This window comes from Pelodiscus sinensis, chromosome 2 (assembly GCF_049634645.1).
Source record: "Pelodiscus sinensis isolate JC-2024 chromosome 2, ASM4963464v1, whole genome shotgun sequence".
In the NCBI taxonomy this organism is placed as follows: Eukaryota; Metazoa; Chordata; order Testudines; family Trionychidae; genus Pelodiscus; species Pelodiscus sinensis.
The window spans coordinates 171,518,206-171,535,726 of NC_134712.1; the positions used below are offsets into that span (position 1 = coordinate 171,518,206).

Below are 17,521 nucleotides of genomic sequence, written 5' to 3' on the forward strand. Positions count from 1 at the left end.
TGGGATGAGCCCGGCCCAGCCGCCCGGAGGAAGTCCCTGCTTTGGTTTGCCGGCAGCGGGTGCAGGGATGGGAAGTCAAGTGAAACCGAAATCAGCCGCTGGGGGAGGGGAGGCGCTGGTCGGGGCAGGAGCTGCCGCCGCTCGGCTCCGTGCCTCCCCTTCCCGCGGGCCGCCCGAGCCCGGCGCCCCCATGTCCCACCGGCGGGCGGCGCGGGGGAAGGCGGAGGCCGCCCCCGCCGAGAGACGCAGCCACAAGCGGCCCAGGAGCCAGGACGAGCCCCGGGCAGGCAGCAGCGGGGACTGCAGGCACCTGGAGCGGCACGAGCAGAAGCGGAAGAAGCGGGAGGTGCAGCAGATCCAGCAGATCCAGCACCTGGAGTCCTTGTAAGGGGGTCGGAGGGGAGCCCGGCGCCCCGGGACAAACCCCGCTGTGGCTGGGCTGCCGCCAGTGCCCTCACCCGTCGCTGGCCCGTCACTGCAGAGATGGGGCCTGTCCAGCAGGCAGCTCCCCGTTTGGCGGCTGGCTCTTGCTCCCGTGACAGGCTGAAGCTAGAGACCCGGCTGACGGGCTCGCCAGAGTGGGATCGGCGCGCCTGCTGGGCGTTTGCAAATAGATCCTGACGCTCTGCTGAACATGGCCCCTGGGAGGGCACTGGCAATCTGGATTGATACCGAGCGGCGGCATTTGTTCCTAGCTTTGGCCTTTATAGATCATCGCATAGGCCGATGATTGTGTTTTAGAAATGAAAATTACGGAGGGGTTGGAAAAGTCAGCGAGTTATGGGAATGGGACCATTTTATTGTGTGTCCACCTGCTTTTGACTCCCTTCGAATTCTGGCTGATCATTGCCAATGTGGTGCTTCAAAAGGCTGCTCTTTTTTTTTTTTTTTTAGAGGAATGTTGCATGGAAATGCCCTCTGAAAATGTGCATGCATGTGTTGCAAAAACCATGTTCATGGGCTCCCAAATCTCTTCTGAAAGTAATGGATGTGCAGCCACCTATTCCGTACCGGTTACTTTTGTTCCTGACAGGAATAATCAGAGCAGGAGTTTAATTTACAAAATCTAGGAGGCCCAATCCCAAAAGATGCTTCTCACTTGTTCCTCTTTTGGAGGAATATCACTCAACTTCCAAAATTATCTAAGTTCCCCCCAAAATCCGTGTCCCTAAACTTTTAGCATTGAAACTCATATGCATTAGAAATGCAGAAACATTACACTGGTGCTATAGTAGGAGGAAATACACTGAGGAGTCAGTCCCATAGCTTTTTCACTTCCTCGCATGAATAATATTTTTATGGGATCAGTTTGGGCATTGTAACACATAGGCTAGACTGTCGCTTTTGCAGCCGCTTTTGCAGAAAAACTTGCCAGCTGTCTACACTGGCCGCTTTGAATTTGTGCAAGAACACTGAGGATCTAATGTAAGATTGTCAGTGTTCTTCCGCAAATATAATGACTCTCCCGTTCGGGAAAAAGCCCTCTTGCGCAAATGCTTTTGCGCAAAAGGGCCAGTGTAGACAGCTGAGAACCGTTTTGCGCAAAAAAGCCCCGATGGCGAAAATGGCGAGTGGGGCTTTCTTGTGCAAAACCACGTCTAGATTGGCACGGACACTTTTCCGCAAAAGGTGCTTTTGCACAAAAGCGTCCGTGCCAATCTAGACACTCTTTTCCACAAATGCTTTTAACAGAAAAACTTTTCCTTTAAAAGCATTTGCAGAAAATCATGCCAGTCTAGACGCAGCCATTGTGTCTTACGGTTGGACATTGGCAGAGTGAGAGGTATACTCTGTGTCTGCTGTTGTGACTGTAGAGCAGCCTCTCTGGACACTGGGGCCAGGGGACTTGAAGGAAAGGGCAGATCATTAGCCAGTGTTTCACCTGCTGTGCTCAAGTCTTTTGGTGAGCACATTGTGCAGTTGCAGTGAGCTTTCAAAATATGACCCATTTTGCATATAAGTAGGTCTACGATTTGTTATTCTTGCTATACCCACCAGTTTCTCTGAGCATTTTACAAGAGGGAGCCAGTCTGTCCATTATCTGTATACTGATCCATTTAAAAATAGGTAAAAACATTTCTGTCACGCAAGCGCTTTTTAAAAAAAGTGTCCTTCCCCCAACTTCTTTTCTGACTTTGGTTTGTTTTGTAAGTGATGTTCCGAAGAAAGTGTGGGACCTGTAGTTTGGCAGCAAAGCACGATCAACAGGATCCATTTGGAAATGAAAAAATGTGCAATATAGAAGGCTTAAGATGTGCTGAACGATTCCTCTGATGCTGTAAAAATCAGCTTTTTTGGGTGGGAGACTGCTGACCCACAGAAAAATCAGTCAGGGGCCACACACAAGTAGGAAGCAAAAAAGAGAAACCAAACCCTCACTGACGTGGCCCCTGATTGAGAAGGAGAAAGACACTCCCCATATTCCCCTCACACACCAGAGCCTATGCGGGCCCAAGCTAGTAGATTTTGTGTGCTCCAATCCCATGGTGGGCCAGCGGGGGGACTGGAGTGCCAGCACAGGCTCCCCATTGCTAGGGTACAACTCTGAGCCTCAGGGGCCAGATCCAGGAAAACCGGGGGCTGGATGCAACCTTATATTTTCCACCCCTGCTGTAAAATATGTGTGTGCCTTAGTTTGTGAAAAGAGAGTTGAGTAGAGTGGAAATATCATGGGCTGCAATAATAATTTAATGTTAATTCCTTCACAATGGAAGTAGGGATTTCCTTCCATCATTACTCCCGATGATGCTCAAAGTAGGGATGTTAAATTTAGATTAATTAACTAATCAAATAGTTGATGGGATTTCCATCAACTATTCAATTAGTCGATAAGAGCGCCTCCACCTTTGAACTCTAGCAAGAGCCCTGCCAGGCTCTTGCTACAGTTCAAAGTGGAAGCCCTGCAGGGAGCGCTGGCCAGCAGAGGACTGCCTGTGGGACTTTTGCTTTTGAAATGTACAAAGCCCCAGTGAGACTCTTGTACATTTCAAAAGCAGAATTACAGCAGAACTGGCGCAAGCAGAGACTGCTTCAGTCCCCACTGGTGCCGTTTCCGCTGTGCCTCTACCTCCCCTGCCCCCCGCGGAGACAGTGCTGGGGAGAACTGGCTTTTAAGCCAGCTCCCTCCCCCCCCCCAGTACTGGCTCCTGTTCCCCCACTTGCTGCCTCTCTCTGATAGAGGCAGCAAGGGTGGGGGAAGCTACTAGTCGCATCACTAGGTGACTATCCGATAAGCATATGCTTATCAGATAGTTGACTAGTCACTTACAGCCCTAGCTCAAAGTGTTGCTGTTGTTAAGAAGATGATCAAATAATGCCTTGGAATTAAACACTTATGTGTGCATTTTCTCCCCTGGTACACCCTGTATCTTCCAAAATATATTTTTCCCCCTGTAAGGACAAAAACAAGTCTCTCTGTCTACTATCAACAGTGATGATTCAACATGGCTGCAGAACAGCCTCTTGAGTCATCAACAAAATTATCATTGATCTGTTTTCAGATTAGTTACTGGTGATGTTGAAAGTACAAGAGAGAGAGTTTGATTATCCTATACTAGGATGAGCTTGTAGTCCTGGCAGTAAGAAAATTCTTTCTTTGACATTATCAATTGAGCATATTATTACTCTGTATTGGAGAAAATAAATATGGAGCAGCAAGATGTCATTTTCCTTATCATAGCTAGACTTTCAAGATGAGAGAGCTGTGAATATTTGGCAGCTAGTGCTCAAATGGATGCACAAAGCAGCATAATAGAGTTGTCATTTCCAAGCAAACATACAAAACAAAACATGTTTGCAAATTAGAGTGCATTGTGTGATTCACAGAAGACTCTTTTTTTTTGTTCTTTTTAGACTGATGCCCTACAAGCATCACCTCTCTGTTTGCAACCCTGTATTACACTGTGGCTTGCTATGCTTCTTAAGGAGTGTAATTAAATTAAACTTTCAGTTAAATATGTTTACATTGTATGAAATTCTCAATTTTAAAGCATTGAACGGCTTTGTTTTGCCCATGTATATACATCTGGAAAATAATATTAATACAACTATATTTTTATTATTTTATAGCTATGAGAAACCTCCTCCAGGGCTAATTAAGGTTAGTAAATTGTAATAAAAGTTTGGTATTTAAAAGAAACTTTAAACAATGGATGGAATACCAGATTCTTTAAAGTCAATGGGAGTTTTTCCATTGGGCTTGGGGGGGGGGGGAAGAGACCAGATTCAGTTTATCTGATTCCCTCCCTCCTTGTCATTAACATCACATTAAATTAGCCTCTGATCTTTTGTGGAATTCCTTTTACTAAATTCAAAGAGTCATAATTTAGAGTATGTCTAGACTACATGGCTCTGTCACCAGAACCATGTAGATTAGTTTACTAGACATACCCAAATGAAGTGGCGATTTAAATTAAAATGGCTGCTGCGCTGTGCTGATCAGCTGTTTGGCGGCACAGCGCAGTAGTCTGGACGCTCCACGGTCGACATCAAAGGCATTTGTTGACCGCCCCGCTATGCCTCGTGGCAATAGATCACCATATTCAGTTACAAACAAGAGAAAATAAAAGTTAAGAGTTTAATTCTTTTAATTTAAATCAGTTGCTGGACTAAATGGAACAGGAGGAAAGCAATTCAGCAAGAATATTCAGGATTGAGAAAAGTTAAGAGTAGCAAAAAAAGAAAAATGAATTAATGTTAGTAAAAAGGGTTAAAGGAATAAGTTATTTTATGAAAATACAGAAGGAAAGGAATATTAGGGAGAAAGTATGTACATTAGTAAAAAATGACATACCTATACACTGGGGTTATTTATTTTAAAATAAACTAGAAAAATAAGATTTTTATTTTGCTTACTTCTTCTATAGGAAGAGGAAACTAAACCAGAAGACTGTATCCCTGATGTACCAGGCAATGAACATGCCCGAGAATTCCTGGCTCATGCCCCAACTAAAGGACTCTGGATGCCATTGGGAAAAGAAGTCAAAGTTATGCAGTGTAAGTATGAGAAGCATCAAAATTTAATTGGGCCTTTTTCTTTTACAAATCTTTTTACTTCAGGCAAAAAATCTTGGAGATAAGTGACTATACACAATAAAAGATGAATTCCAGATATATGGGCTTCAAATTGATATAATAGTAGCCAGTATCCTGAAGGATTTTGTAGATTTGCAGATTGAATTTAATTGTTTGTTTCTCTTTGCTCCAAGTACGTAAAGATATTTTCCATGAATGTTTTTAATCTGTGGTGTTGTGAGCTGACTCAGAAATTCAGGTTGCTTCTGTTTTATTAAAGGTTGGAGATGTAAACGTTATGGACACAGAACAGGAGATAAAGAATGCCCATTCTTTATTAAAGGCAATCAGAAATTGGAACAATTCAGAGTAGTAAGTACAAATATTTTAGTACTCACTGGGAGAAGGGGCCTGGGCTGGCAGGGAGGGGAGGAAGGAGCAGGGGCCCAGGCTGGCGGAGGGGAGGGGAAAGGGAGAAGGGACCCGGGCTGGCATGGCCACAGTCCAGCCCTCCCTGGTGGCCAGGGGGAGAGAGACAGAGTTGTCTACCACCTGCGAGAAGGGGGTTGGCAAGCGCAGCAAACAGGGAGCATAGTCTCCTAGTAGTCTATAAAGAATTTTCCATTGTATCTGGTATCATATAGATGCTGAAAACTGACCATAATCCTCTTATTAGAGAAAAATGTTTCTCTTTATACACAGTGATTGTATGTATTACTAATGTGCAGAAAATTTATTCTTTAAAACGGAAGATAATAATTTGAGCGTGTAAGTTTTAGGAATGTGAAAGGTTAACTGGTTACTGGTGGGGGCTGGAGCAACTACCTGTCTGCTGCAATTAGGGGACTGGTCCAGTGCCATAGGGGGCCTGCTGTGACCAGGGTCCGCTTTCATTGGGAGCAGCCTCTGTCCACAGGGAGCCCGGCTGCCCAGCAAGCAAGGGCTGTGCCAGTGGGGGCTGAGAACTGGCTGGTTAACTGATTAACCAGGATTTTACATCCCTGATAAATTTTCAATAAACTGTTCTAACCATTATATTTAATTAATCTTTTTCAATAGAGTTTTTGGTACATTGATATTTTAACAATGTTAAAATAATCAATGTTAATTTGCCCAGGTAACATCAAGAGATTTGGATTACCTCTGCGTGGAATGAATTTGGAGGCTCTGCCCTGAGGAGCCACAAGAAATTAGCAAAACAACAAGAAGTCTTTTGGCACTTCAAAGATTAAACACATTGATTTAGGCATAATCTTTCGTGGGCTGGAACTCACTTTGTCAGATGCATTCAGTTTGGCAGGCATTTATGCAGAGGTAAAGAGAAGTGTGTTACATTACTATGGGGAGGACCAGCCTTAATGAGGTCAGTTCAGTCCCGGGTGCGTGTGGCCCACTCCCAACAGATGATGAGAAGGTGTGAATACCATATAACAACTACATAAACTTGACACTATAAGACTGGGTCTGAATAGAGACTGGGAGTGGCTGACTACAGAAAGTAATTTCCCCTCTTTTGGGTATTCACATCTTCTCATCAGCTGTTGGAAGTGGGCCACACACTCCCTAAATGAATTGAGCTTCTTAGCACTGATCCTCCGCATAGTAATATAATATAGCCATCTTTGCTTGCGTATACATACCTACCAAACTGAAACTTCCATTTCAAGTTTCTGACAAAGTGGGCTCCAGCCCACAAAAGCTTATGCCCAGATAAATTTGTTAGTCTATAAGGTGCCACAGGACTCCTCATTTTTGCTGAAACAGACTAATACGGCTACCCCTCTGTAACTTGTCACAACAAAGTAGGAAGATGTTTAGAGAGTGAATGATGCAGAAATTTTATGGGATTTAAGTATTGGTGCTTAGTACCTATTCTTTGGGTTAATGTGCGGTGTCTTTGCAGTATAGCATAATCATAGAAATAGTGGCAGAGAAAAAATTAGATTGTTTTTATTATCAGAGGGCCTAGGGATGCTATTTATGACTCAGAAACCCATTGTGTATGGGGCTGTATAAACACCTGAGCCCAAGAATTTAGACAAAAGACAATACAGGACACAATAGAGATAGTTGAGGAGTATAAAGAAATAATGAGACTATATTGTTCAATATGGAAGGCAGTGGTTTCAGCGCAGTGTACTATAGTCAGGGTGTTTGAGTCATTGCAGAAAAAGCGTATTTTGCGGGAGGATCATGAGGAAGTTTTGCATGTGGAGCATGTCGTAAGCATGAGAGGCAGCATGGGAGAAAGGAGTGTTGTGTTTTTTTGCATATTTAATAAGTGGTTTAAGCATTGTGAGCCAATCACAGATGGGAACTTGATATCTCAACAGTGAATGGGAGATGATAGAATTGGGGTAGAAGACAGTCTTGAAAGGGAAGGCAAGCAGCTTGTGTTTGATGCAGTATAAAAGAAGGAGCCAGTGGAGAGAGGCAGAGAGAGGAGAATGAACTTGGCTACAGCAGCAAGTGGGACAAGATTGCCTTTGTCAAGGTCAGTGGAAAGGATGTTGCAGTAAGCAAGATTTGAGATAAAACAGCCAGGACAAGAATTGTTGTTGTGTGGCTGGATCAGAAAAGTCATGACTTAGAGATGTCAGGCAAAAAGAATCTACAAGATTTAGATATTGCATGGATATAAGGACCTATTCAGTGTGGGTGTGACTGTATAGTTGAGAGCACGGTTAACTGATGAGCCTGGGATCATCGGTTAACCCTCTCAATGACACACAACACCTCCTCCCCCACCTCTATAACTTTTAAGCTGGCTTTCCCCACCTGCCAGCTCTGCGGAACCACCTCCCACTGCCCCCACTGCCTCCCATAGAGGCAGCAGAGGGGTGGGGCAAGAGCCGGTGCTCGCAGGGAGCCCCTGTGCTGCTGCTCCTCAGACAGAGGCAGCAGTGGGGAAGGAGGGGCAAGTGGGAGCCAGTATACATGGGGAGTTGGCTTCTGCGGAGTCACCTCTGCCCCACCCCCGCCCTCCATGAGGCTCCTACAGAAGCAGCTAGCTGCGTGGAGCAGGGGAGCTGAGAGCCAGTGCTCATAGGGAGTTGGCTTTGGAGCTGGTTCCCTGTGCATACGGGCTCCTGCCGAGCTGACTGCCGCCTCTGCTTCTGATACAGAGGCAACAAAGAAGGGGGGAAATGGGAGCCTGGTGTTCACGAGAAGCTGTCTTAAAAGCTGCCTCCCCCACACACGTGTAAACATGTATGATGCCCAGGCTGTGGTTCTGAACTCGCAGGCCGGATGGTAATGTTGTCTCCAGTATTTGAAAAATGAAGAAATGGAGTGGGAAGGTTCAAATGTGTTATAGAGGCATAGTTAAGATTTTATTTTCAGGACTTCAGCAGCAGCTCTAATTTATTTATAAACATTTTGTCTTATATCACCATAATATTTGAATACCTGAAGAATCAGTTGTAGGAAGAGAAGTCTTGTGGGCAAGGACAGTCCTAGGCAGTCAGCAGTATGATCTTCAGATTAGAAATGCATAAACCTTACCTGATGCCAAAAATCAGTCCAAGTTTGCTAAAAGGTTTTCAACAATGTCAGCGCATCCTTGTGAATTGAGAGCTCACTGAGTACTAATTGGGATTCTTCCATTGGAATAAGTTTATTGTTAGGTTGGATTTTTTTAATGGTAGAAAACTGTCATGAATACTAGTGCCAGTAGTTGTCTTTTTTACTGATACTGGGTTTTCCCCTTCCTTTTTTCCAAAGGCGCATGAAGATCCCATGTATGATGTAATAAGGGAAAATAAGCGCCATGAAAAGGAAATGAGGTAAGTGTATCTCTGTAGTAAATTATTTTTAATGTAAATCTTTCATTTGATTTTATGCTATCAAAATAAGATCACATAGGCAAAATTTCTTTCAGGCTATGTCTACACTTGCAGCTTCTTGCGCGAGAAATATGCAAATGAGGCTAAGCATGGAATATTACCGAGCCTCATTTGCATACCTAATGAGCCGCCATTTTTGCAGAAGAGGCTCTTGCGCCAGAAGGAGCTGTCTACACTGCCCCTTCTTGCGCAACAAAAACCCTCTTGCGCAATAACACTACGCCGATTATTTTCAGGAATAACCTTATTAGGTATGCAAATGAGGCTCAGCGATATTCCATGCTTAGCCTCATTTGCATATTTCTCACACAAGAAGCCACGAGTGTAGACATAGCCTCACTGTTCAGCTCACCACTTCCAAATAAAAGTTGGTTTTTTTGTGTGTGTTAAGCTTTATATTTTAATAAATAGCTAATGCCAAAGCAGAGGTGTCATTTCTCCCTTTTTAATAAATACTTATTTTATTTTCTGGTCATAAATTTAAGTGATTTATATTCAATGATTCCTAGAACTGTATGTTCAAAAAGGAGACGTTCCTTTTTGCCAACAGTTTCAAACCTGGAAGTCTCCTAAATTTATTTTTTTACATCTTTAATAAAAATTGTCTGATTTTCAGAGGTCCTGAGCACTTAGAACTCCAGTGGACTTTAGTGATATTTCTCAGTTCTTGAATCCAGATTGATTTTATTTAGACACCTCAGCCCTGGTCTATATTGGGGAGTTATTTCGAAGTAACCCCCCTTGTGTCGAAATAATAAGTGGAGCGTCCATACTACCATTTTGAAATAACAGGCTAGTTATTTCAAAACCTGTACTCCTGGTTTCCTCAGGGAATAACACTTATTTCAGAATTGTTACTTTGAAATAGCATTAGTGTGGACAATTCAGTGCTGCTAATTCAAAATAAGTGGCCTACAGAGACCTCTCACAGCTGCATTTCTGATTGCTCTGGCTACACTTGGCATCTCCACTGCTCCCCTTCTCCTGCAGAGCTTGAAATTCCAGGCTGCAGGAAAAGGACTTGTGCCACGTGGCTAGCCCTGTGCCACACAGCAGCATCCCAGGTAGCCACGAGCGACCCCAATGCTCCCTCAGTCTGCCAACACTCCTTCTGCTCCCTTGGCTGCTACTGGCCAGAGATGCAGGAAAGCTCTAGTGTGGACAAGTGCAGAGATCCTGGACTTCATCGCGGTCTGGGAGGAGGAGACCAACTTCCAGGATCTCCATACCAGGAAAAGGAATGCGGACATGTTCAGCCAGATCACTGCCAGCCTGGCTGACAAAGGCCACAACTGGACCCTGGACCAGGTGCACGTGAAGGTGAAGGAAGGATCTCTGGCAGGCCTATCACAAGGCCAAGGAGCAGAGCGGATGCTCTGGGGTGGCACCATACAGCTGTCGGTACTTTGACCAGCTGGATGCTATCTTGGAAGGAGGGCCAGTCACCTCCACCCCCTTTGTGATGGAGTCTGTCCAGGACACACCTGGCATCCTGGATTCAAAGGAGCAGCTGCAGGGAGCCTGGAGTCAGCTGGGGACTATTACTGGCCTAAACCTCAACACAGGAATACACCACGCACAGGTGGCCCACGGAAATAGCCAGCTAGCTAGACTCTTGCTGCTATACTCCCGATGATGACAATGGGTCAACCAACTTCTCACACACTAATACCAAACAGACAGACTTGGGTAGACAGAAAAGACAACAGGTTAGCTCCACACGATCCGGTAGGTACGAACCCACAGAAAGAATGAACCTGAACTTCTCAGAACCAAAGGGTTTATTGCCTCAAAGGCGGGAAAAACTGCAGAGGGCTGAGTGCACTTATTGGTGACGTGTGCACATCGGTTACCTAGGGTGGTATGCAAATCTAAAGTGCCAAGTGCATAACAGGTGGTGTGCATAGCCTTAGTGTGTCATGTGCACACTGTTAGAATGGGGTATGCAGACTAGTAATGAGTGCAAGGTGTACATTAGGCAGGAAATCTGAGGCCAGAAACCCTAATCTTTGCCTCTTCACCTAAAATGGAACCCATTTATGACTCCATTTTGTATTTACCACCACATCACAATACATATTCAAAACCCATGGTAACACAGTGTAGCCTGAGTCCTCCATGATCCCGGGATCTATGGCTCTGAAATGTAAAAGAACCCCTGCTGGGGACTCTTATGCATTTAAAAGAAAGCACCCACATGCAGCCCAGAGTCAGCAGGACTTTCCACTGGCCCCAGGCTATACAGGGAGTTCCACATTCCTCCTTTGAAATATACAAGGAGGAATGTACAGCAGGGGCTCTTGTACATTTCAAAGCAGGAATGCCTATAGACTAGTCAAAAAACTATCCGATAAGCAAATGCTTATCAGATAGTCGACTAGTCAACTAGTCTTTAACATCCTTAACGCTGATAGTGCAGTCAGGGAAAAAAGTGCCAGTATGCATCTTTCAGAACAAGTAGGAGTTCCAAAAAATACGGGCATCATGCGCCTTCCCCGAGCAGCCAACGTTGATGTTGGTGAAGTGTCCCTTGTAATCCACAACGGCTTGCAGCACCATAGAGAAGTACCCCTTTCTGTTTACATAGTCTGATACATGGTGGTCAGGGGCCAGGATGAGGATGTAAGTGTCATCTATGGGCCCCCCTTGCAGTTCGGGAAACCTATCCTAGCAAAACTATCCATGATGAGGTCCACGTTGCCCAGAGTGACAGTGTTCTGTGGCAGCACATGGTTGATGGCCTTCACTACTTGTATGAACACGGCCCTAACTCTGGATTTCCCCACGCCAAATTGGTCCCCGATAGAGTGGTAGCTGTCTGACGTAGCAAGTTTCCACAGAGTGATGGCCACACACTTCTGCGCGGGGATGGCAGGTCACAGTCGGATGTCGTGTCGCCTCAGGGCAGGGGGCAAGCCACTCACAGAGCTCCAGGATGGTGTTCTTCTGTATGCAGAAGTTTTGGAGCCACTGCTGGTTGTTCCATCGCCACAGGACAATGCGGTCCCACCAGTCCAAACTTTCTCCTTCCACCAGAAGCGGCATTCCACAGTGTCTAGGAGATTGAAGGGCATGTGCAGGAGCAGAAGTGCCAGGACTTGGATGATTAGAGCCGGCGGTCCGGGCTGATCCTCATTCAAAGTGCCCACATGCTACTCCAGCAGGAAGTACTGCACCATGAGGTGCAGTACAAGGCCCATGAGCCTGGAACTGCTTTGCAGCAGCTCTGGCTCCGTGCTTTGAGTGCTATGGCATCCACAAGGGCAACCAAGGCACACTGCATCCATTTTGTGTCCCATGACAGCTGAGGCAGTGGAGGGGTGGAGTATGAGACACAGCCATAGGGAGGAGCCCCTGAAAGCACGCATCACAGCTTGCCTGCCCAAGCAGCCACAGGAAGTGTCCACCCTCTTGGTGCCCTCCCCGGAGTGCTTCCGGGGGCTCTAAGTCTGAGGCAGGCTCCAATCAGCATGAAGCTATTTTGAAATAGTTCTGACTAATTTTGATGCTCCCTTGTAGTGTGGACATGCTATATCAATTTTGTTATTTTGAGAGTTATTTCAAATTTAGTTATTTAGAAATAATTTCCTAGTGTAGGCATGCCCTCAATAAGGATATAGGAAGCTAGCTATGGGCACCTATGATTGAAAAATGTGCCTTTTATTCCTAATATTGGTTATCCAATAAATATGGCAGCAGCATTTAATTCTCTTTCTTGTTCCTTGCAATGAGCGGAGTCCCTGATGAGCAGGGCTCGCTGATCCCAGCAAGCCCCGCTCGCCAATCACGCTGTCCGGCGTTCTGCGCATGCGCAGATCGCCCGAACCCAGCTCTTCCAGGATGTAATGTGCTCGCCACGGGTGAGTAGATTACATAGATTGTTGAGCCCTACTGTTGAGCAATGTACAAGCGAGATTTGGAGAAAGGGCGCAGTGTAGTTGTAAGTCACCAGGTTCATGTGTTTAAAAACGTACATACCACGTTGAAATAGATTATTGCCAAATAGAAGTAATCAAGCAAGCAAGGAGGCTTTCCTTAGCAATTAAAAATTCATCCAAACATGGAATTGAATGGGGAGGGGGTTGCCTCAGAAACTGTTTTGCTAAAAGAAAACCTGCTTTTTGTGTCATTGATACCAGTGATTTCACCCTCTCCATCATTGTCTCAGAACCTCATAACTTCAGCTCCAGATTCATCTGCATGTCAGTTAGTAGTACTGTATCTATAGTAATAAAAGGGTCCAGGAGCATACTAATAGCTGTTGTTTCTAAAATAAAGACATCAAATAACTGCTTTTGTTGGATAGTAGTAGACCTCCTTATTTACGAACCCAACCACAAGATAGAAAAACCCACGAGTGGAGCAAATGCCTGGCTGAACACAGGAGCATGGTATCTGCCTTAGAAATCCATAAGTTGGACTCTGACTGAACATTGAAAGTAGTGATTGGCAGAGCCAAGGATACTCCCCCAAGAGAACCTGATGACCTGTTCTCACAAGTCTAGTACATTGTTCATTTTTTGGGTGGTAGGTGAGTTATTACTGCTGCACGTATATAGAGAGAAAGGATTTGCTTTCCCATTAATGTTTGTGTATTTAGGATACAGCAATTGAAGCAACTGCTGGAAGATTCTACTTCAGATGAAGATGGAAGTAGTGGCAGCTCCAGTTCCTCAGAATGTAAAGAGAAACAGAAGAAGAAGAAAAAGAAGGAGAAAAAGAAAAAAGAAAAAAAGAAGAAAAAGAAAAGAAAGCATAAATCTTCTAAATTAAATGAGAAGTCAGAGTGATTGACAGCAATCATCTGCTGTGTGTTTCTTGACCCCAGATTGTGAACTGTAAGAACACATCCAAAGAATGAGGAAGAAACAACCAAAAAAGGGCTTTGTAAGCGAACATACACATGGGTACATCTAATATCCCATTTGTGCCATCCTTTTCTGCCTCCCTGCAGTGGTGCATCAAGCAAGGGATGAGCTCAGTTATGGCTCATTAACAAGGAATTATTTTTCTTTTGCATAGCTATGTTCTGTGAAAGACAGGCTGATTATCTAACCTGATGGCTGATAAGAGTGAGGTTTATTTGCCACCTGTTAAACAGCCAGAAAAACAGCCACCACCTAAAGGACTGTTTACAGGGTACAGTTGAGCCCTGTAGTTTACACCATAAAACAACTGCACACAAAGCTTCACTATAATGGGAATTGCAGTTTGTACTGTGCAAAGCATTGAAACATTTTAGGACTTCCTGTTTACAGCAAACAACATTGAACATTATGTCCAAGCTAAGCATAATCAGGCTGTACTGTATCTTCCCTGCATGTTGATGTTCTCTGAGATCATCACAGTTGGCAGCTAGAAGGCTTTAAAATGTGTAAGATAAGGAGAAAACTATTAATGTTAATGAAGGGGTTTTACTTTAAAACAAAAAATGTATTGTTAGCAGGATTCATTTTTATTTATTTGAACTGAAGCATAGCTCAGTTCTGTAATTTCAACATTACTTCTGAGCCTCACTCTGCAACATTAGCCACCATCTATTCATTAAAACTAATCCTCTGAACTACAGAACTGGGCTTCAACTGTGAAAATCTCTTGGTAACTAATAATTAAAAAACCCACTGATTAAAAACTCATTGTAGTTGCTTTGAAAGGAGTTTTCATGTTTGAAACGGAATGGATAATAATGTTATGAGCATCATTCACTAAGTTGTACCGATACATGTTTGTTTTTAAAAAGGTTTGTGGAAGTAACTTTATATGTTACATAGTTAGTAAAATATTTAATGCAGTAATATTTTGTGAATCGTGAATATGGAAAAATATAAAGAATATTCTAGTATCAATATATGGAAGGAATCCCAATTGTTTTGCAAGTATATGCACATAGTATGACAGAAATGCAGCAAAGTAAAAGCAGTGTGGAAGAAGGGAAACTTTCCTCAAGGACATGAGGATAACAGCCTACTTTTACAAAGAGGTCCATTCATTAAAATCTGAGCATACACAAGGCAATTGGGCTGTCAAGGTAACCCTAAAACTAGCCCCCCCAGGGCTTACACTGAGCAGCTATCACATAGTAAAGCTACAACTGCCTTGTCTTTGGTAAGTACGAAATCCTGACAGTGTTGGCTTTAGTGATGGCTAGATGTCCCCCTGGCATTATAATACAGGTTAAAAATTCACTTTTCTGTCAAATTAGCAGGAAAGCTCTCTCTGCCTATAATGAAGGGAAGGAGATCAGAATGGTGAACTTTTAACACAATTTTTTTTTAGCCTTCCTGCATAATTTTCAGATATTAGAATTAATTGTCTAAACAATCTGAATAAATATTGAGAGGGGAATTTCACTAAGTAGATCAAGTCTGCATCAGAGCATCCAGTTGCTTGCTTACTTGTAGCACAGTTGCGGAAAGGTAGATTTGAGAAGCAACTACACCACACACAAGGTTCTGGGAGAGATCTTGTAACAATTCCATAGATTTCTACCACTGGCTACAGCAAAGCCAACCTTTAAAAGGTAACAAATCTCCTGAAAACCATATTAAAGTTGCTTTATAAAACTTCATCTCCTTTATAAATTCATCCCATCAGCTGGTGCTGATTTCTTTTCTTCCACTATAAGGATTAAACTTTCTTAAACATTTAGTTTTAATATATTTCCTTAAAATATTTTAGATTTTAACCTAACTACACTCTTTGGCGACATCTACACTGTAGGCTTCTTGCACAAGTGTATCCACACTGCTATATGCTTTTGTGCAAAAGATGTGCTTTTGTGCAAGAGAGCATCCACACTGTCATGGATGCTCCTGTGCAAGAAAGCTCTGATGGCCATTCACAGAATGGCCATCAGAGCACCTGTGCTTTTCCCAATAGGGGTTTCTTGCGCACAAAACCCCTGGTGTCCATCCACACACGCCTTTTTGTGCAAGAGCTCTTGCACAAAAAGGCTTATTCCTTGTAGAAAGAGGAATAACTCTTGCATAAAAAGCCCTGTCTTCTGATGATCTACTGTACTTTTTCTTACTCAAAAATGCGCTTGTATTGTGGACACTGAGTTTCTGTGCAAGAACAGCTGTTTTTGTGCAAAAATTCTGCAGTGTGGATGTAGTCTTTTTTTTTTTTTTTTTACATTTGGCCATATAGCAGCAGAATAATTAGTTATTGTTCTATAGGCAATGAGACTGTTCTCCCTTTCTCACACTGTAACACTAGTGATTGAAAAGAAGTCTCAGTAAGCAAACAATTGTTACTAGGAATCAACGGGTGGTAGTTTATAATGTGACTTCTCCCAAGATGTGTTGTCAGGCCATTGCTATTTACAGTTTTAATCCATGATCATAAGCTAAAGTAAAGTCAGTATGACACTGTTAAAAAAAAAAAAAAGATTCTGTGATGCATTAACAGGAATGTTGTGAGTAAGACGTGAGAAGTCATTCTTCTACTCTATGCTGATTAAGCCTTAGAGTATTGTGTCCAGTTCTGGGTACCACATTTCAAGAAAGACGTGGAGAAATTGGAGGTGGTCCAGAGCAGAGCAACAGAAATGATTAAGGTCTAGAAAACATGAGCGATGAAGACTGAAAGAATTGGGCTTATTTAGTTTAGAAAAGAGCAGTCAGAGGGGACATAACTGTTTTCAAGTATCTAAAAGTGTTACAAGGAGGGGAGAAAAAAAATGTTCTCCTTGGCCTCTGATGATAGGACAAGAAGCAATGGGCTTAAATTGCAGCAAGGGAGATTTAGGTTGGACATTAGGAAAAACTTCCTGTCAGGGTGGTTAAACATGGGAATTACATGCCAAGAGAGGTTGTGGAGCAGGTTAAATAGGCATTTGTCAGGGATGATGTAGAACAGGCTACTCCACGTTGGGAGCCCTGGGGGGGCCACAACTTAAGGGTGGTTGAATATACATTGAAATGGATTCCTTCACGTTGTATTCGTTCTCATCAAAGATTAAACCTTAAGCCCCCAGTGCTGGGCCCAAATGTGGCCACTGTAAGCCGGTCTGTACCGCTTAGGCTCTGCCCACAAGGCTAAGCAGCCAGCACTTCCCACAATGCCCCACTCCTCCCAGCACCTCTTTGCTGGGGGCTAGAAATACTGACACCATGTACCTGTGTGTTCCAACCAACTCATCCACTTGCGTCTTTCAGTGCTCACCCTGCCTGGGATATGGCTTGCTGTTGTGGAGCATATTCCAAATGAGGCCCTGTGCAAAGGACTCCACCCATGGGCCATGTGTTGAACCCTGCATAAACCCAAACTGGCCTAAGGGCCACAAACATGGGGCCTGCGTGTTGAGTAATCCTGCTCTAGAAGGTGCTTGGTCCTGCGGGGAGGGTAGTGGACTGGACTCAATAGCCTCACGGTCCCTTCCTGGTCTAGTATATTAGAATGTTAACATCAAAATGTAATGTACAAGGTTGTCTAATTCAGTCATGTCTGGCACAAGGCAGGAATTCCTGCATTAGGTGCTCTGGTTTGGTATGCAGGTCAGAATAGATAAGTTACATAGCCTGAAAGGAGGCCAAGCAAGAACAAAACAATTAAACTGTTCCATAAAGTGTTAAACTGAGCAACCGTCATCTGAGATTAACTATTTACTTAAGGCACATAATTTCAGTGTCTAAATTACCAAGATAATAAATTTCTTTCCT

The 17,521-nt window shown here is 43.8% G+C and overlaps 1 protein-coding gene across 1 annotated transcript; it reads left to right on the forward strand.

Annotated features, from left to right (window-relative positions):
- Positions 1-3: 3 nt before the first annotated feature.
- Positions 4-14,653, forward strand: RP9 (RP9 pre-mRNA splicing factor). Its single transcript, XM_006124122.3, has 6 exons — positions 4-384; positions 4,069-4,099; positions 4,866-4,995; positions 5,294-5,385; positions 8,737-8,798; positions 13,459-14,653. Exons 1-6 carry the CDS (start codon positions 5-7, stop codon positions 13,646-13,648), a joined length of 885 nt encoding a protein of 294 aa, XP_006124184.3. The 5' UTR covers position 4; the 3' UTR covers positions 13,649-14,653.
- Positions 14,654-17,521: the final 2,868 nt, after the last annotated feature.